Source organism: Penicillium waksmanii (assembly GCF_028829765.1).
Source record: "Penicillium waksmanii strain IBT 27052 chromosome Unknown utg000005l:1.0-5232799.0:1.0-5237142.0, whole genome shotgun sequence".
Lineage (NCBI taxonomy): Eukaryota > Fungi > Ascomycota > Eurotiomycetes > Eurotiales > Aspergillaceae > Penicillium > Penicillium waksmanii.
Genome location: NW_026643252.1, coordinates 4,172,607 through 4,190,441, shown reverse-complemented (window position 1 = coordinate 4,190,441; position 17,835 = coordinate 4,172,607). Strand labels below are relative to the sequence as shown.

General features: G+C 49.6%; 10 protein-coding genes across 10 annotated transcripts; 5 read left to right on the top strand and 5 right to left on the bottom strand.

The window, feature by feature from the left end:
• Positions 1-809: 809 nt before the first annotated feature.
• N7481_006479 (uncharacterized protein) lies at positions 810-1,304 on the top strand (the record flags this gene model as incomplete). Its single annotated transcript, XM_057265698.1, has 4 exons — positions 810-925; positions 1,004-1,029; positions 1,117-1,126; positions 1,193-1,304. 4 exons carry the CDS (start codon positions 810-812, stop codon positions 1,302-1,304), a joined length of 264 nt encoding a protein of 87 aa, XP_057123418.1.
• A 664-nt stretch (positions 1,305-1,968) lies between these two features.
• On the top strand, positions 1,969-4,565 carry N7481_006478 (putative microtubule binding protein HOOK3; the record flags this gene model as incomplete). Its single annotated transcript, XM_057265697.1, has 7 exons — positions 1,969-3,296; positions 3,348-3,408; positions 3,465-3,541; positions 3,594-3,706; positions 3,768-4,150; positions 4,219-4,314; positions 4,380-4,565. The coding sequence occupies 7 exons, from the start codon at positions 1,969-1,971 to the stop codon at positions 4,563-4,565; spliced, it is 2,244 nt and encodes a 747-aa protein (XP_057123417.1).
• Positions 4,566-5,050: 485 nt separating this feature from the next.
• Positions 5,051-6,157, bottom strand: N7481_006477 (zinc-dependent alcohol dehydrogenase family protein; the record flags this gene model as incomplete). Its single annotated transcript, XM_057265696.1, has 3 exons — positions 5,051-5,309; positions 5,368-5,578; positions 5,644-6,157. 3 exons carry the CDS (start codon positions 6,155-6,157, stop codon positions 5,051-5,053), a joined length of 984 nt encoding a protein of 327 aa, XP_057123416.1.
• A 782-nt stretch (positions 6,158-6,939) lies between these two features.
• Positions 6,940-8,314, bottom strand: hem13 (coproporphyrinogen oxidase; the record flags this gene model as incomplete). Its single annotated transcript, XM_057265695.1, has 2 exons — positions 6,940-8,046; positions 8,099-8,314. 2 exons carry the CDS (start codon positions 8,312-8,314, stop codon positions 6,940-6,942), a joined length of 1,323 nt encoding a protein of 440 aa, XP_057123415.1.
• Positions 8,315-9,371: 1,057 nt separating this feature from the next.
• On the top strand, positions 9,372-9,956 carry N7481_006475 (autophagy-related protein 8; the record flags this gene model as incomplete). The annotated part of the gene is made up of 3 exons (XM_057265694.1): positions 9,372-9,461; positions 9,592-9,824; positions 9,923-9,956. 3 exons carry the CDS (start codon positions 9,372-9,374, stop codon positions 9,954-9,956), a joined length of 357 nt encoding a protein of 118 aa, XP_057123414.1.
• Positions 9,957-10,729: 773 nt separating this feature from the next.
• N7481_006474 (putative mitochondrial GTP/GDP transporter Ggc1) lies at positions 10,730-12,070 on the top strand (the record flags this gene model as incomplete). The annotated part of the gene is made up of 7 exons (XM_057265693.1): positions 10,730-10,814; positions 10,874-10,911; positions 10,972-11,013; positions 11,080-11,193; positions 11,283-11,416; positions 11,482-11,659; positions 11,735-12,070. 7 exons carry the CDS (start codon positions 10,730-10,732, stop codon positions 12,068-12,070), a joined length of 927 nt encoding a protein of 308 aa, XP_057123413.1.
• Positions 12,071-12,658: 588 nt separating this feature from the next.
• On the top strand, positions 12,659-13,011 carry N7481_006473 (uncharacterized protein; the record flags this gene model as incomplete). Its single annotated transcript, XM_057265692.1, has 2 exons — positions 12,659-12,681; positions 12,834-13,011. The coding sequence occupies 2 exons, from the start codon at positions 12,659-12,661 to the stop codon at positions 13,009-13,011; spliced, it is 201 nt and encodes a 66-aa protein (XP_057123412.1).
• Positions 13,012-14,080: 1,069 nt separating this feature from the next.
• N7481_006472 (carboxylesterase) lies at positions 14,081-14,866 on the bottom strand (the record flags this gene model as incomplete). Its single annotated transcript, XM_057265691.1, has 1 exon — positions 14,081-14,866. One exon carries the CDS (start codon positions 14,864-14,866, stop codon positions 14,081-14,083), a length of 786 nt encoding a protein of 261 aa, XP_057123411.1.
• Positions 14,867-15,411: 545 nt separating this feature from the next.
• Positions 15,412-15,864, bottom strand: N7481_006471 (uncharacterized protein; the record flags this gene model as incomplete). The annotated part of the gene is made up of 1 exon (XM_057265690.1): positions 15,412-15,864. The coding sequence occupies one exon, from the start codon at positions 15,862-15,864 to the stop codon at positions 15,412-15,414; it is 453 nt and encodes a 150-aa protein (XP_057123410.1).
• Positions 15,865-15,895: 31 nt separating this feature from the next.
• On the bottom strand, positions 15,896-17,314 carry N7481_006470 (Heat shock protein 70 family; the record flags this gene model as incomplete). The annotated part of the gene is made up of 1 exon (XM_057265689.1): positions 15,896-17,314. The coding sequence occupies one exon, from the start codon at positions 17,312-17,314 to the stop codon at positions 15,896-15,898; it is 1,419 nt and encodes a 472-aa protein (XP_057123409.1).
• Positions 17,315-17,835: the final 521 nt, after the last annotated feature.

Here is a 17,835-nt window from a genome sequence, read left to right as displayed (position 1 = left end):
ATATGAATCGAGTGAATGGATGGTGCTGCAGAAAAGGAAAAGTAAGATCAGTTGCGCAAGTGGAGATATTCACCACAGCCGAGACGTCTTCTATGTGGCCGATTACACGGCGATATTCTCAGGGCCTCGAACTGTTCCCTCAGTGTTCTTGTTCTTGTTCTTTTCGCTCTCTTTTTTTGCTCTTTTTTTGCTCTTTGTTTTTTCTTTGTTCTTCTTTCGTTGTGCAATGGACTGGGACTATCACCAAATGCTCGTTCTTCTTAGTGCTTGTCTTTCCGAGGCAAAAGCACGGGAAACCAACACGAGATGGAGGGAAAAGTCGAAACTTGGTAAATGGTTGCTAACTATGTTCGTGAGACTTGAGAAAAGAAGAAAACAATAACACGCTTGCCCCTCCGAACTCAAATCCTGAACCTGTCCAACTGCCTTCCTCCAAATGATCCGCCGAGGGGTGGAGAGCTGTATGCCGGGTAGGAGGAAAGATTGGGAGATCGTGTTCGATATAATCCTAAATGTAAAGGACCGAGGGGGTAGACATGCAACGCTTGAACAAGGGGAAAGGGGAAAGGGGGAAAAGGGGGGTAAATGAGGTGAGGGTGGCCGTGCCGAGGGTTGAATGAAGATGGAGATGAAATCGGAAGTGAAAGACGAAATGGAGGATGATCAAGTCACGTGGCCCAGAGGACCGCATGACGCAGCCCAACTGTATTACTTTGCCTTACTTCAATCACTCACTTCACCTCATCTGGCCTTTACTTTGAATCAACTTGCTGCACTCGCTCTATCCCTAACTGAAATACTGATACAATATGAAGCTGCTCTTTGTACTTCTGGGACTCCTCTCGCTGGCCCTGGCCAAGTCGTTCAAGTCCGTCATCATTACTTTCCCCAAGGGCACGCCTTCCAACGTTATTGACGAGGCGAAGTCCTCAATCGTGGATTCTGTACGCCGCACATATCCTCTAATCCTTGGTCTCTCCAAAAACTAATCTATAATTTCCAGGGGGGGCGTCATTACTCATGAGTACCGTAAGTCCCAGCCTACATATGCCCCACACTGGTCAAGGACTATGCAAGGACTATGCCCAAGACTAACCCTATTTTTTATCGAAACAGATCTAATCAAGTACGATCCTTATCCCATATTATCATCCGTCTATCCCATATCATATCATTCTAACCATGAACCTAGTGGATTTGCTGCCGAGGCCCCGGTGACCTGTCTGGAGACTATATCAGCACAGTCGTCCGAGTATAATCCGACGATCGAAGAAGACCAAATCGTCTCTGCGAATGGAAAATAAGCAGCCAGAGGAAACCATCGTTCCATAATATACTTTGCATGGAGACTTCCGCAAGTATCTTACCACAGCTGGTTCTGGGAAACGTGTGACGAATGAAGGCCGGCGGAGAACGGCAATTCATGATCCATGACAATCTAATTCAATCGAAGGAGGGTTATTTCGCGCGGAGATTTTTCAACACAATCGGATTCTCTTTTTTTTTTGTGCTTTGGCGTAATCGGGGGATATGGTTATCGGTTCTGGGTCCAGTTATTGTCAGGCTAAACATTGCTTGGAATCCACTGGACTGGGAACATTTAGTGTGTACTGTACATGTACAATCTATGAATTTTTTCTTTCTCAAAGTCTCAAGTTTTAATTTTAAAATTTACCAAACTTCCCCAATGAGTACTCTACAATCGAATACTTTGAATCAAGTACTACTAGTTCGGCATGACTCGGTGGAGGAAACTCGGGGAGACGATCATCCCCCGCTAGTCTCGCCCTTCTCGCCCTTCTCGCCCCCCGAACGCGCCGCGCGTGGATCCCGCAACTTTCCCAAGGCCACCTCTTCAACCCCTACGCATTGCTAGGAATGTTGCACCCGCATCCATTCCTTTTAGATTACGCATATCCAATCATTCGTCATGGCGTCTGAACACGCCGTGACCCAGGCCTTATTGGAATGGATCAACAGCTTTTCCTGGGGAAAACACTCCGCGAGACCGAGGACTTGACAGACGGGGTGATCCTTTGGGAGATCCTCCAAGACATTGACCCGCAGTACTTCCTTGACGAGATCCCCGAGCGTGAACCTGGCGACCACTGGGTGGCCAAGTGGCAGAACCTCAAGCACATCTACAAACTCCTATCCAACTACATTCGGCACCAGAACAACGACACCATACCCCCTGGCCTCGACCCGTCGCCCGACCTCGAAGCCATTGCCGAGAAAGCCTCATCAAAGGAAACGAACAAACTTCTGAAAATCCTCTTGATTGCCGCCATTTACTCTCCCAATGCCGGTACCTACGTGCAGACGCTGCAGGAACTGAGTACCCCAACACAGGAAGGTCTCAAGGAGATTATTCAGGAGGCACAAGATGGCGAGCATGAACCTCTGGATGGGGCCGATGAGTTGAAGGAAGAATTGGCCAAAGCCGACCACACGGGAGAACTGGAGCTCAAATTTGAGGAGCGCGTTGGGAAGGTCTTGGCGGAGAATGATCGCCTCACACAAGATAAAAAGGAGTTGCGGAAGGACCTCGGGGATATGCATAACCGCTTGGCGCGTTTGCAAGAGAACAATGATACCCTTCAGAACCGGTTGGCATCTACCGAAGACCGACTGGTGACATTGAAATCCGGAAAGGGGGATCTCGGATTCAACGCCAAGGCATTGGAAAGCAAGACACGCCAGCAGGATGATTTGATTGCCTCTCAGGAGGCTAAGCTTTCTGCGGCGCAAGACGAAATCGATAGCCTTCTTATGACGGTGGAGTCATTAAAGGTCAAGAACCAACGGTATCAAAAGCTACAGGATGATTATGATGAGCTCCGGACCGATCGAGACCAGCTAGCCCGCAAAGCAAATGCCGCGGAGAAATACCGACAAAAACTACAGGCCAGCCAGGACTTTGAAAAGGAGAACTCCACTCTAAAAAACCAGATCAAAGATATCCAGCAACAACTGAAAGAGTCGGACTCGCAGCAAAGGTGGACATCGGAGCGTGATGTGGAGTTGGAAGAATATCGCAAGTTGCTACCGCAGCTCGAGCAGGAATGCAATGAGATTCAAAACCTCAAGAAACAACTCGAATTCAACAACCACGCCCTCACCGAGCGTTTAGAAAGTGCGGATGAGCAGCATGAAAGAGACGATGCGTTGATCAGTGAACTTCGTGAGCGTCTCGGCGAGCTGGAGGGATTGCCTGGCACCTCGTCGCCGGGTTCCGACACACCGAAGATGCAGGGAACACTCCACAAAGATTTTGAGGCTATTGAGTCCCAACTGTATGTTCATATTCTTCACATGACGCTCGAAAGTATGCTAATATTTTTCAGCAAATCCGAGAATGATGAGTTGAAACGGGATTTGGAAGCTTCGAAGCCACCATCGACTACTGTAGGTTCTCTATGCAAGACATGTTCCATGATTCCGGACATGCTAATAATGACCAGTTCGGGGCACAATCTGAAGGATTCTCTGAAAGCTTTAAAGCGTCCGTGCAACTTGCTCGTACCAACACTACACAGAGGTATGTCTGGTGGGAATGATATCTTTATTCTTTTTGCTAATTCCAATTGCAGCGATGACTATTGGAAGTTATATGAGACTTATACCAGCAATCTGAAGAGGATTGCAGAGATTCAGGACTCTCTGGATACCACCAAGAAGGAACTGTCTGACGCGCAAACCAATAGTAAGTCAATATGCTACAAATGACCGTGAAAGTAAAAAAAGAAAAACTAATGAAATTCCAGTTGGCCTTCTTGACTACGAAAAGAGCGATATGATCCGTGAACTGGAAGAGCACAACTCGACCGAGCTGACCAAGCTTCGCGGCGAGTGGGGTTCTCTTTCTCAGAATGTGCACCACTTGGAAGCCGAGGTTGATGCCAGTCAGACCTTGGTGCGCGAAGTGTGCGCTGAGCGAGAGGATTTGCGCAAGATGCTTGAAGACAAGCAGAATGAGATCAGCGCTGAGGACCAGGAAGTCATGACTGAAATGCAGATGCTCCTGGGAGAGTTTGAAACTCACAATAGCGAGGGCGGCGATACGCCTCAGAAGTCAAGCTACGAGCTTTTGAAGCAATGTGCCAGCGTATTAGAGAAGAATGTTGAGCGACTGGCTCAACGCGCAGAGGTAAGCTCCCCCAACGAACTAGTACTCATGAACCTGAACCATTTACTAACCTGGAAATCTCAAAACAGTATATCCAACAACAAAATGAACTCATCAAGTCTCTACGCGAGCGGATGAAGAAATACGAAGAAAACTTTGACGACGGCATCCCTAAAGAGCGCGAAGTAAGCTTCCAATTGCCCGTTATCTGTCAAGAAACCCCAGCCCAGGGTGCTAATCATTCTTCCAGATTGAACTCCAGAGAGTAATCGACGACCAGGCCCGTGAACTGAGCCTCGTGAGCTCGGCATGGTATCACCTCCAGAGCCGATGGCAAAATAACAATATGACCGTCTCTCGTTTCCGGCACGGAGCTAATACGGCCGATCTCCGCGGTTGGCTGGCTAAGCAAAGAAGTGTGGTTGCTGGCCAGTAACCCTTGAGTCAAGTACTGCAGGCAGACCACTTGAGTTGAGTCACTCATTGCTCGTCGTTCCTTTTATAGTATTTTCGATTATATCCCTGCTAGATCCCCTCATATACCTTTGAATTTTATTCTTTTGGGCATATAGAATGCATGTCATTTGTTCTCTGTTCATATTCCCCCGGGGGCTTCTTATTTGTTTTATATCTGTCTTCGCGATGGACCAAATGCTGTGTGACACTTAATTTCATGCCGCACCAATATAGAGATCAGCTTACTAGCATATTTTCTACCATCAACAATATTCTCATCGGGAATAACAGACTTCATAGGTCCATTGAATACCTTCCAGCTTCTGGGCGAGGGACTAATCAAGTGCTCCAATAAGCCTGATTTGCCAGGCTAAATTAGCATGGTTGGTGCCGCCAGTACAATAAATGCGTTTAGTTTGATTGACCAATTGGTTTCGCATTGAATAAAGAAGCGGTAAATCCCAACTAGAGACGGAGAACAATCTTGCCAATCTGTTTACCCTGCCAAACATACTCAACAGCATCATCAGCCTGCTCAAATGGGAAGACCTTGTCAATCAAATCATGAAGACCAGTTTGGGCTGCTGAAAGAGCGGCACAAAAATCTTCCATATCGTGCTTTGAGCCGGCGTTGATACCTCTCAGGTTAATCCTGCGATCAATGATAGTTGGAACCAGCTCTCGCAGATCGGCAGGATCCTGCTTCGACAGATATCCGACTTGACTGACCACGCCACCACGTCGAGTGCATTTGAGACTTTTGACCAACGACCCCGTCCCACCATCTCTCTACAACAATGTCCACCCCCTCGCCGCCTGTAAGCTTCATGGCTTCTTGATCCCACTCCGGATTCGTGGAATAGTTGATAGTCAGAATACCTGGGTATTTGTCTGACATTTGTTTGAGTTTCGCGTCGCTCGAAGATGTTAAAATAATTCGAAGACCGGCGGCCTTCGCAAGTTTAAGTGCGAAAACGCTTACACCTCCAGTGCCTACCCCCAAGTTAGCTTTTTTCTCTTTATTTCTTTGGTGCTATCTCCCTCGGGTGTGAGCTTACCTTGAATCAAAACAGTTTGCCCAATACTCATTCCCTTCAAGGCTGACCAAGCAGTGACTCCCGCACAGGGAATAGTAGCAGCCTCAATCCAATCAAGATATGTTGGGAGTTTACAGAGAACATTCTCGTCGAAAACGATATGATCTGCCATAACACCATCTTCATCCGCCGCTAACCATGAACGGCTGACCTCCCGGCCTGAGATATTCTCAGTATCGATAATAGGTCCAGCCCTATCACCAACTGCTAGTGTTTTGACTTTGTCACCGATGGCGATGACTTCCCCCGCTGCATCGTTGCACAGTATCCCATTTGGTATGACTGGCCACGGATTGCCCCCATTCGCAATATTCGCATCACGATAGTTAAGAGCGACGGCATGGACTTTGATTAGCACAGATGTAGGTCCAAGGGGAGGTAGGACTTCCTCCACAAGTTTCACTTTCGGCGTGCCCGGTGTGTAGTCGTCTGTTCGGCGAAAGGCACGGCGTCGAATCACATCTGAGTTGGGCATTTTATTGTATTCCTGCTTGATACTCTCTGATATCCTCTAGTTGTAAATTTATTTATCCAGATTCGTTGGGGATTTAGCATTTTATATCAAATTTAGCAAGGTCTTGTCCAGGGTTGCTTTGATTGCTAATACTCAGGTGGGTCGACGTCACTCATTGGCTCGGGAATCGGGGTTGATACCGACAATGCTCGCTGCATCGCATTCCCTGATGCCAGCGCGGGCCCCGGAACTTTCAATATGTCACAGTATCAATAAATAGGGAGAGTTTCTACAGCAGATACTAGTACCGGGGCTGCTGCCCTTCAGCCTTCATCATCATCATCAGCAGCAGCAGCAGCAGCAGCAGCACAGCAGGATAATCAGTCAGTCCCGGCCGATCAATCAGCTACAGCCAATCTTGACTTTCTCGCAATATTGGGATTTCATCGTATGAGTTTCATTTGATTATTGTTCAGATCAATGTCCCCGAGATATCTGGCGGCGACATGGATATGTGGATGGATTCGTCGGCAGCGGTAGATACTTCGTATTCGAGCTCGTTCAATTGAATTGCTTGAGGGTGGCTGTTAAGAAAGTAGGAACCGAAAGATGAAGAGTATGGACCTGCCATTTGATTGCAAGTCAGGATATTTGTGAGATAAGTAATGTACATAGACAAAAACAAGAAGAAGGTCCTTCTAATAAGGTACAAGATGATACAATGTATTTAAATGTTTTAGTACAGAAACCGGATGTGTGAAAAAGATTGCATCCCCAGCAGTAAATGGCACCGGCCAAATAGATTAAGCCCATTGCCGAGGGTGCTTCAACACATCCATTAGCTCCTTTTCGCTAGTCTTATCCTCTGCAAGCTCGTCCTCATCGGTTAACATGTTCTCGGTCCTGGTGCCGGAGACGGGGTCCATGTAGGCCCAGCTTGCGGTTCGAGGAAGACTCATGAGGATACTCTCGACACGAGCGTTCGGCGTGCGCAAGCCAAAGCTAGTACCGCGATCGTAGACGAGGTTGAATTCCACGTAGCGACCCCGGCGGAGTTGTTGCCACTGCTTCTGCTCCGGGGTATAGGACATATCCATTCTCCTCTCAATGATGGGTACGTAGGATGGCAGGAACGAGGTTAGTCCGTCCGAGACGAAAGAGAAGAGCGTTTCTTGCGGGTTGGAGGAGGAACTGCTGGAAGCTTGGAGGAAACTGGCGTCAAGATCGTCGAAGAAAATGCCGCCGACACCTCGGCACTCGCCGCGATGAGGGATGTAGAAGTACTTGTCACACCAAGCCTTGAACTTGGGGTAATAAGTTGCGTCGTGTCGATCACAGGTGTCCTTGATGGTCCTGTGGAAATGCTGGGCATCTTCGGGGAAAAGATAGGTAGGGGTCAGGTCGGTGCCACCGCCGAACCACCAGTTCTTATCGCCGTTGATGGGATTCTTCGGGTCGGAAGTCTCGAAGTATCGGTAGTTCAAGTGCACCGTCGGCGCCATGGGATTGTGGGGGTGGAGAACCAGCGAGAGACCGGCGGCAAAGAAAGTCAGCGAGTCTACGTCAGAACCAACGAAGGACTTGTGGTCGGCGCGCATCTTCTCAATAGCTGGACGTGGAAGCTCGCCGTATACCACGGAGACATTAACACCGGCTTTCTCGAAGACATTGCCATCTTGCAGCACGCAGGAAATGCCACCGCCACCATTGGGACGCGACCAGGTATCCGTCTTGAACTCCTTGCCATCTATCCTGCCTAGCTCCTCAATAATCTTCTTCTGGTTCTCCTTGATGAGCTTTTCCATTCGCAGGCGCATGGGCGAGGACTCATTAATGGGGGATGATTTCTTGATGGCTTCGTCTAGCTCGACAATCGAAGGCGAATCGAGTTCGGTAATTTCGCCGGTTGCCTGTGAATGGGTTAATAGCTGGATTGCGACGCGTGAAAGAGTTCCTGCCTACCATGGAGTAGATGAGTGCGCCGATGAAGGGAACACCGATGGCAAGTCGCAAATAAGGTCGCCAAACGGTGAACTGTTGCTTCGGACGAGAGCCTTGCCCCTGCTCGGTGGCATACCTCCGTAGAGAATTGCCTGCATGGCGGCCGGTAATATGAGTGTTTCGCGCAGACAGCTGAGCCAGGGACCTCCGGAGAGGCATGAAAGAGCGTGAGGCCATTTTCGCAACGGGGACCGAGGGTATTCGCGCGGCCGATTACCGGGTTGAGGGGAGGAGATTGCAAGGAGGAATTGATTCAAGTGTCGGCGTGAATGCAATTGAGGTCAAGCCGGACTCTTAAGGGTACCCTACCTCGTGAAGATCATGAAATTCTCGGAATCTCGTACGACATCAGGCAATGTCCGGACATCTCCAGAGTTCCAAAGTGGATTCGGACCCGCGCGCCTTCGAGTGGAGTTTGTCTTGTTTGTCTGGATGAGGTAAGCATTTCCGGAACTATTGCAAGCCTATGAGGCTATGACTGGGTACCTTGCGAAGTACAAATGCCCATTCGAATATTCAAAGAAGATGGTTCATGGTACATGCCTGTACGGAATTCTGGTTATTATTTTGATACATTAGTAGTATCAGTGGGGTGGTTCTGTTGCTGCTGGGAATATCAGATAGTGGAGACTGGGTGTGGTGGCTGAGTCTGTGACTCTGCTCTAGAGACCTGGGTCATGGTTCCTTTCTTGAGCTTCTGCCTTGTAGCGTTAAACAGTACAGTGAAAGTAAATTACTGTACAAATAGGATACTCATCATATGCTTATGGTTTATGAGGCTCCGACATACTCCGCCGGTGTATTGTGGGGCATCCCGAGCCTAGGATTCACCGGCACGCTGTGATGGTAGTAAATGGGTAGACTGGTAGACTCAGGAATAAACTAAACGGGTATTACTCAGGGTAAATACATACCTTACTACAGTACAGCTGACTAGAAATAAGTTATAGCTACAAGTCTAGTGATATCTGATAAAGTCAAGTGATAGCAGCGCCTGACTCACCGCCTCCCCCTCTCATTTGATGGTAATACGGTAACGTCAGCGGGGGTTGTCCCTTTTGTCATCGATAGCAGGTAGGCCCCCCTCTCTTCTTCCAACTGCATCTATCCAACCTCTACTCCATCCATCCACCGCTGCGACTTACCATACACCTCCATTCTCAACTCTTACCCATCTCCGGCTTTCCCAAGCTTCATCCCCACCAGACCCGCTTTTACTATCGCCTTATCAGCCATGCGATCCAAGTTTAAGGACGAGCACCCCTTCGAGAAGCGCAAGGCCGAGGCCGAGCGAATTCGCCAGAAGTACGCCGACCGCATCCCGGTAAGTTTTGACTCAAAAACCCTCTCACGACCTCATCTGAAACCGGATGCCCTGGCCTTTGCGAGATCCATCCCACTCCCTCTTCTCTCACCCTCACCGCTTGTTCGGTAGCTAACGGATCGCGATACAGGTCATCTGCGAGAAGGTCGAGAAGTCAGACATCGCCACCATCGACAAGAAGAAGTACCTCGTTCCCGCAGATCTCACCGTCGGTCAGTTCGTCTACGTGATTCGCAAGCGCATCAAGCTCTCCCCCGAGAAGGCGATCTTCATCTTCGTCGACGAGGTTCTGCCACCCACCGCCGCGCTCATGAGCAGCATCTACGAAGAGCACAAGGACGAAGATGGTTTTCTGTACATCACGTATGTTCTATGTTCCCCTCGATATTCCATATTTGAAAATTTTCAACCTCGCTGGTCACACACGAAAAAAACAAATACTAACTCGATGGAAAACACAGGTACTCCGGAGAGAACACTTTCGGCGACCTATAAAGGTTGATCTTTTCTAACTTGTTCTCATTTACATCATGACACTACCACCGATAGCCCCTGCTTAGGGTATTTCTGACGGGTGGTCCGATGCCCGCCGGCTGAAGTGATCATGGTAGATGAGACTCATGCAACCTTTCGAAACGGTCTCGTTCTCACGGTCATGCGGCGTTTAATCGGAGTTGTGCACACATCTTGAATTTTTCTCTCTCTTCTGTTTGCTAGGTGAGGAGGCCATATGCCTTTGCTCTAAGAAATGAAATGAGATCTGATCTCTGAAACTTTTCGGGCGACTATGCTTCTTATGCGTGCGTGGGCTTTTTAAATTTTGGATTTGTAGCGTTCGGAGCTACTTTAACCAGCTCTCTAGTGGCTGACTGAATAAATTTGGCTTCTCTCTTACTAGAGAATTTGTGAAGACTCCACCCGAGAGAAGATCGTACGATCGCTTCAAGCGGGTAGTACTAGTAGTAAATGAGATGCAGGCACGGTGCTGGAAGTGGCCAATCCCGGGCCAGCATCGCGCAAGTATTAGCAGGCCATTATCATTGTAAATGGAGATCAATTCTTATTTTTGTTACTTCATAACTCCACAACTCCTCGTTAAATACTAAATGGTGGTATACCGTATACTGTATACTTTAGTTGTACCTGGTCTACGGCCCTCCGACTCCGGCACCCAAACGGGACTAGTTCGACCCACTCGCGCTCTCAAAAAATCCAGGACGCGGACGATGCTGCATTTCGGTTCATTACTCACCTCTCTCAACATCAACATGTCTCCCATTGCCCATGCCGGCGCCGGCGCCGCCTCTAAGGATGTCAAGAAGGAATCCGCCACTGCTCGTCTCCTCGGTTCCGGTATGATGCTTCTCGTCCGAAGAACTTCCCCGGCCATTGCTAACCTGCTTGTTACTTAGGCTCTGCTGGTATCGCCGAGCTGCTGGTCTTCCACCCCGTACGAGAATCCCAATTGAACGCCAACGCCATCTCTTCATTTCTAATGTCTTGCTTTTAGGTCGACACCACCGCTAAGCGGCTGATGAGCAACCAGACCAAGGTGAGTTCGGACCGGAGTACGAAAAACATCATGCGCCGCAATTGTTGCTGACCGCAATTATTCTAGATCGTTGGATCTGCCGACTTCAAGAAGGTTGTCTTCAGGGAGTATGCCGATGCCCCGCTTGGCCGCAAGTTCACCTCCATGTTCCCCGGTCTGGGCTACGCTGCCGGCTACAAGGTTCGTTCAGTCCTCGACAACATACAGATACGCTCGGGTCAAACTCTCAGGGCAAATCGCTGATGTGTGTTTTTTTTCTTGCTATACAGGTTCTCCAGCGTATCTACAAGTACGGTGGTCAGCCCTTCGCCCGTGACTACCTTGCTCAGCACCACGGTGCCGCTTTCGACAATGCCTTCGGAAAGGGTAACGGCAAGGCTATCATGCACGCGACTGCAGGCAGGTATGTAGCATATACAAGCACTATTCCTGCGGAGGACACGACAATGCTAACCTTTCAATTCCTAGTCTGATCGGTATTGGAGAGATCGTCCTGCTCCCCCTGGACGTCCTGAAGATCAAGCGCCAGACAAACCCCGAGGCCTTCCGCGGCCGTGGTCTGTTCAAGATTATCTCCGATGAGGGTATGGGTCTGTACCGTGGTGCCGGTTGGACTGCTGCCCGTAACGCCCCCGGTTCATTCGCTGTAAGTTGAACGACCCACCGCCATGACATGTGAAATCGCGCGCTCCCGCTCACAGTTTGATTCTCCTCTTTATAGCTCTTCGGTGGATCTGCTTTCGCCAAGGAGTACATCTACGGTCTGCAGGACTACAACAAGGCCACCTGGGGCCAGAACTTCGTTGCCTCCGTTGCCGGTGCTTCTGCCTCCCTGATCGTGTCCGCCCCTCTTGACGTGATCAAGACCCGCATCCAGAACCGCAACTTCGAGAACCCCGAGTCCGGCCTGCGCATCATCTCCAAGATGATGAAGAACGAGGGCGCCTCCAGCTTCTTCAAGGGCCTGACCCCCAAGCTGCTGATGACTGGTCCCAAGCTGGTATTCAGCTTCTGGTTGGCTCAGACTTTGATTCCTGCTTTCGGTCAGGTCGTATAAAGCAAAGCAAGAGTTCGGTACATGAAAGATTCTTTATAGCCGCGGCGTTACTATTCGACAACACTCTCCCCACTTTTCTTTCTCTCTTCATTTCGGGTCTTTTGGGCTTTTTCCTGGCTCCGGCTTCCCAGGAGACCTTTTGTGTATTTTTCCCCTTATAGACATGGTTTATTGTTGTTCCAACGGGAGTCTAGTCTACAGCCAAGAAATATAAATCTTCAGAACTTACCACCGGTCTCTCATTCTCGTAAAACCTGCTGCAGCCGGCTCGCCGCCTGCCGCAACGCCTTAGGCACCGCGCTCATAGGGAGTACTATTTAGGTGCTTGCTTGTTGTTCTGCTTCCTCCCCTCTGCATGTTTAGTACTGCGTTCAACTGCAACTCCTTTTTTGACTGAACATGCTCACAGTTCATATATAACTAGGCTGTTACAAAATGAATATAATTTTCATATCATCCCATCCTTTGAAAAGTTGCACTCCAACAAAAAAATACAATCACGTGATCCTCCGCATCCGCGATCCGCGGCGCCGCAACTGACCTTCGAAATCACAGAATCAATCCCAAACCTTGGAAATCAAGCTCAACATGACCGCCTACCTCCTCTCTCGGTACGTCCCCAACTGCCCTGATACCGCCCAGAGCCTTTGAACCATCACACAAACACCATCCCGGACCCTACCCTCCCCTCACCCACCCCATCCACCACAATGCCCGCGTCTTGCCTTAATCCGATTCAATTCTAACAGTGCTGCGCCAACAGGATAGGAGATCCAATCTTCGCCCTAACGATGGGTGTAACAGCCGCCATGACGCGCATCCGCCGTGACCAAATCGAAAAGAGTCCCGAGAAAGCCTCGGAAATCGGATACGGAGCTGTCGTGCAGCTGGGTCAGAAGCGGTTACAACGGTGGTGGAATGGGGACTTCAAAGACCTTTGAAAGGATTGGAAAGGAAGGGAAGGAATAGTTCTTGGACAAAACCTTCTTGTATAAAAAAAAGCATGCACATGGCGACGAGGGAGGAGATTTGTTTATACCCTCCCTCCCTCCCTGCCATCTAATGCGTCTCGATTCGCGGCATTATATGATTTCATGGGGTTGGGAGTTTTGGAATGAATGTTTGGTTATTTTGGGTTATTACCCTTCTATTTTTTATTTTTGTCGATGGTTTTTTTTGATGCATTGCTTCAATGGCTGTAGTAGCTTCATTTCAGGAATCTACATTGCCTGCACCTACTGGCTATCTTGTTCTCTTGTACTATGTCATGCAAAATGTGGTTCAAGACCTATCAATCCATCACAGCATGAACTTGCATACAGTACCAATCGGGAATCGAGCTAGGCATATAAATCGTGCAAACCTTCGAATTTTCAATTGTCCTTCTGAAACTTCATGAGGTGACTAGTACATATAGGACCATGGCCGCCCAAAGCGAACAAATTAATGTGAACTTACTCGAGCGAACAAGTCCAAAAAAAAAAACATTGATCGAGTAGCACCGTAAGTGAAACCTATCACTCAAAAAACCTTACCGGAAACATGAATCATTTCGTAACTTGCACTCGTGAGGCCTGCTATTTTCGATACTTCGATAGGAAAAAGGCATTCTCAATACTCAGGACCTCAATTGCGACATCAAATCACTTGATTCATATTCCAACGCCTCAAACGCTTACAAATTACCCTATTGAAGCCCCAGCCCCAGCCCCAGCCCCAGCCTCACACGATGCTAGGCTCTTCAAGGGTATTGCATAACTATAGATAGCCAAGTGCATCTATTCCCTCAGACATCTCTTCAACAAATCAACAACCTCCCCATAAGCTTCATCCTTAGCCTTCACAAAGACATCTCCCGTAAATTTCTTATCAAAAGCATGTCCACACCCTTCCATTCGGCGAATGATAACTTCCCTCGGCTTTCGCCCTTTGCTTTCACCACTAGTAGTAGTATTCTGCTGGCCCTGCCCTTGCCCATCCCCCCTAACCCTAAACGCCAACTCCTCCGCCTCAGCCGCAGAAGCATCCAACCCCCCCCGTAACGAAGAGCATATACTGCGGCAACCGGGCCATATCCTCATCCGTGACAAAAGCAGGCGAAATCCTCGGATCTCTAGAATCGTACGGCCCGATGTACGCTTTTCTGAAAATCCTCGTCCAGAATGGTGAGCGTTCTTTGCCGCCGACGGGTGTTTTTCGTAGGGCTGGGTCTTGGGATAGATTTGTTGCTGGGTAGAATGCTATTAGGGATTTGAATGGGGCGCGGCGGATGTGGGTTGTCGATGTTGATGCTGATGCTGATGCTGATGCTGCAATCGCCAACGCAAGAGTCCCACCAGACGAGAATCCCGAAATAGAGATCTTCTCCGAATCATACTGATCCGGATGACTTTCGACATAGTTCAGAACATCCTCGACATCGTTTAGAGCGTTTGGGAAGGGAAACTCTGGCGCAAGACTGTATTCAACGTCCAGTACGATGTAATTCGTGTTCTTGGAGACGAATCGGCAGAATGGGTCGTCGAGGCCGTGGAGTGGGATTGTTAGGCCGGAGCCGTAGAGATTTATGAGCACGGGGGCTGGACCGGGACTAGGGGCTTCACCGATATTTTCTGCGAGCGGGTTGTAGACGTGGACTTTTATGGTTCGGTTGCTTTGTCGAGATGGGATTTGTAATATGTAGTCCGGGTTTGGTTTTGGGGATGAAGAGAGAAGGTTGATTAGGAGGCGGGAAAATGTGATGAGGACTTTTAGGTAGAGATATCGTATTGAGGTGAAGATGCTGGTCATTGCCATTGCTTTGGATGACTAGGCAGTCTGTAGTTGAACCCCTCCTGGCAAAGGGCTTGGAGTTAAATGAAAGATCCAAGGAGGATTCCCTTCCGCGGCACTGCATATAATGAGTCACCTAAGATCGAATCGAAATGCGGGGTCTACGGGGGCTTTAAATCCGAATCTGATCTTAGGAAAAGTACAAGGTTTAGTTATACGACGTTGACACGGGTTTATGGGGCCCGATACCGGTCCAGATTCCGGAGGTGCAAGAAAGAGTCAGTCTGCACTCCAACGATTACAATCTAGAGATTTGGCTACAGCGAAAAATTACAGTCTACTAGTGGAAAGATATGAATTAAGAAATTTTGAATTTCGCTTGGACTTTTGTATCCAGCAAGAGATAACCTCGGATCTATGCAATCATCGCAAAAGGAAAACTTCGATATCCCATAAGTTCGTAAAACAAAACGTGAAAAAAAGAAGGGCTGACTGAGCCATCATCATAAAAAGAAAATTGAAGAGAAGAAAAGGCTTTGAAGAAAAAACTACTCGCAAAGGCGAGACGTTTAGTCAAGCTCCTCCTCATCCTTCTTCTCCTCGGTCTCGCCGTCAGCGCGCTGCTGAGGGGGAGCACCACCGGCAGCACCGTAAGCGGCCTGCATGATGGGGTTGGCAATGGCCTCGAGCTCCTTCTGCTGGGACTCGTACTCGTCCTTCTCGGCGGTCTGGTTGTTGTCCAACCAAGAGATGACCTCGGAGATCTTGTCCTCGATCTTCTTCTTGTCATCGTCGGACATCTGGAGCTTGCCCTCGGTGATGGTGTTCTTGAGGGAGTAAGCGTAGGACTCGAGACCGTTCTTGGCCTGGATACGGCCAGCCTCGGCCTCATCCTCAGCCTTGTACTTCTCAGCCTCAGCAAGCATGCGCTCGATCTCCTCCTTGGACAGGCGACCCTTGTCGTTGGTGATGGTGATCTTGTTGGACTTGCCGGTGCCCTTCTCGGAAGCAGAGACGTTCATGATTCCGTTGGCGTCAAGGTCGAAGGTGACCTCAATCTGGGGGACACCACGGGGGGCGGGGGGGGATGCCAGTCAGCTCGAACTTGCCGAGCAGGTTGTTGTCCTTGGTGCGAGCACGCTCACCCTCGAAGACCTGGATCAGGACACCGGGCTGGTTGTCGGAGTAGGTGGAGAAGGTCTCGGACTTCTTGGTGGGGATGGTGGTGTTGCGCTTGATCAGAGGAGTCATGACACCACCGGCAGTCTCGATACCGAGGGACAGAGGGGCAACATCGAGCAGCAGGATCTCGTTGGTGGACTTGGAAGAAGTGTCACCGGACAGAATAGCGGCCTGGACGGCAGCACCGTAGGCGACGGCCTCATCGGGGTTGATGGACTTGTTGGCGTCCTTGTTGAAGAAGTCGGAGACGAGCTTCTGGATCTTGGGGATACGGGTAGAACCACCGACGAGGACGATCTCGTGAACGGAGGACTTGTCGATCTTGGCGTCACGGAGGACACGCTCAACGGGCTCCATGGTGCCACGGAAGAGGTCCTGGCAAAGCTCCTCGAAACGGGCACGGGTGATGGAGGTGTAGAAGTCAATACCCTCGAACAGAGAGTCGATCTCGATGGAGGTCTGAGCAGCGGAAGAGAGGGTACGCTTGGCACGCTCGCAAGCGGTGCGGAGACGACGGAGGGCACGGGCGTTGGAGGTCAGGTCCTTCTTGTGCTTGCGCTTGAACTCGTTGACGAAGTGGTTGACCAGACGGTTGTCGAAGTCCTCACCACCCAGGTGAGTGTCACCAGCAGTAGACTTGACCTCGAAGATACCCTCCTCAATGGTGAGCAGGGAGACATCGAAGGTACCACCACCCAGATCGAAGATCAGGACGTTACGCTCACCCTCAGTCTTCTTGTCAAGACCGTAGGCAATGGCGGCAGCAGTGGGCTCGTTGATGATACGGAGGACGTTGAGACCGGCAATGAGACCGGCGTCCTTGGTAGCCTGACGCTGAGAGTCATTGAAGTAGGCGGGGACAGTGATAACAGCGTTGTTGACGGTACCACCGAGGTAAGCCTCAGCGGTCTCGCGCATCTTGACAAGGATCATAGCAGAAACCTCCTCGGGGGTGAACTGCTTGGCCTCACCCTTGAACTCAATCTCAATGACGGGCTTGGTGGCCTTGTCAATGATCTTGAAGGGCCAGTGCTTCATATCAGACTGGACCTCAGCGTCGGCAAAACGACGACCGATCAGACGCTTAGCATCGAAGACGGTGTTGTGGGGGTTCATGGCGACTTGGTTCTTGGCGGCATCACCGATGAGACGCTCGGTGTCGGTGAAAGCAACGAACGAGGGGGTAGTGCGGTTACCCTGGTCGTTGGCGATGATCTCAATGCGGTCATCACGGAAGACACCCACACAGGAGTAGGTGGTACCCAGATCGATACCGACAGCGGGAGCCATTGTGAATGTGTGTGAGAGGGAGTGTGTAGGAGGTATTCGTTAACTTGGGAGAATGGGGGAAAAGGAAATTCGTGAAGGTAGTGTACAAGAGGAAGTTAACAGGATAAGTGAAGAAAAAAAAAAGAGAAGGGGAGTGTGGGCAGCGAATTCCTGCTATATAGGTGAGCGGTGAATTGCTCAGAAGCTTCTAGTCGGGACCAGCTTCCATGGGTATCCATCCGATTCCACGACCTTCGAGGCCCAAACAACACGGTCTCCTGCTTTCAGGAATCTACTGAATGGTTCTAGAGCAGTCTAGTGGATTCATGGATTCATTGATTTCTTTTTTTTATACCAATTACAAGCATACACCAATGTCTATCCTGGCATTATCAATTGGACTGTCTTCTTTGTCTTCGATTGTGTATTTTTTTTGGTGGGGCAAAGGTAGTGATGTAATCGCGGGATGGTTCTCCGTTGCCCCCTTCTACCAAACACAATACAATACAATACACCCTGCCTAACTCAGGCAGCACTGCTAA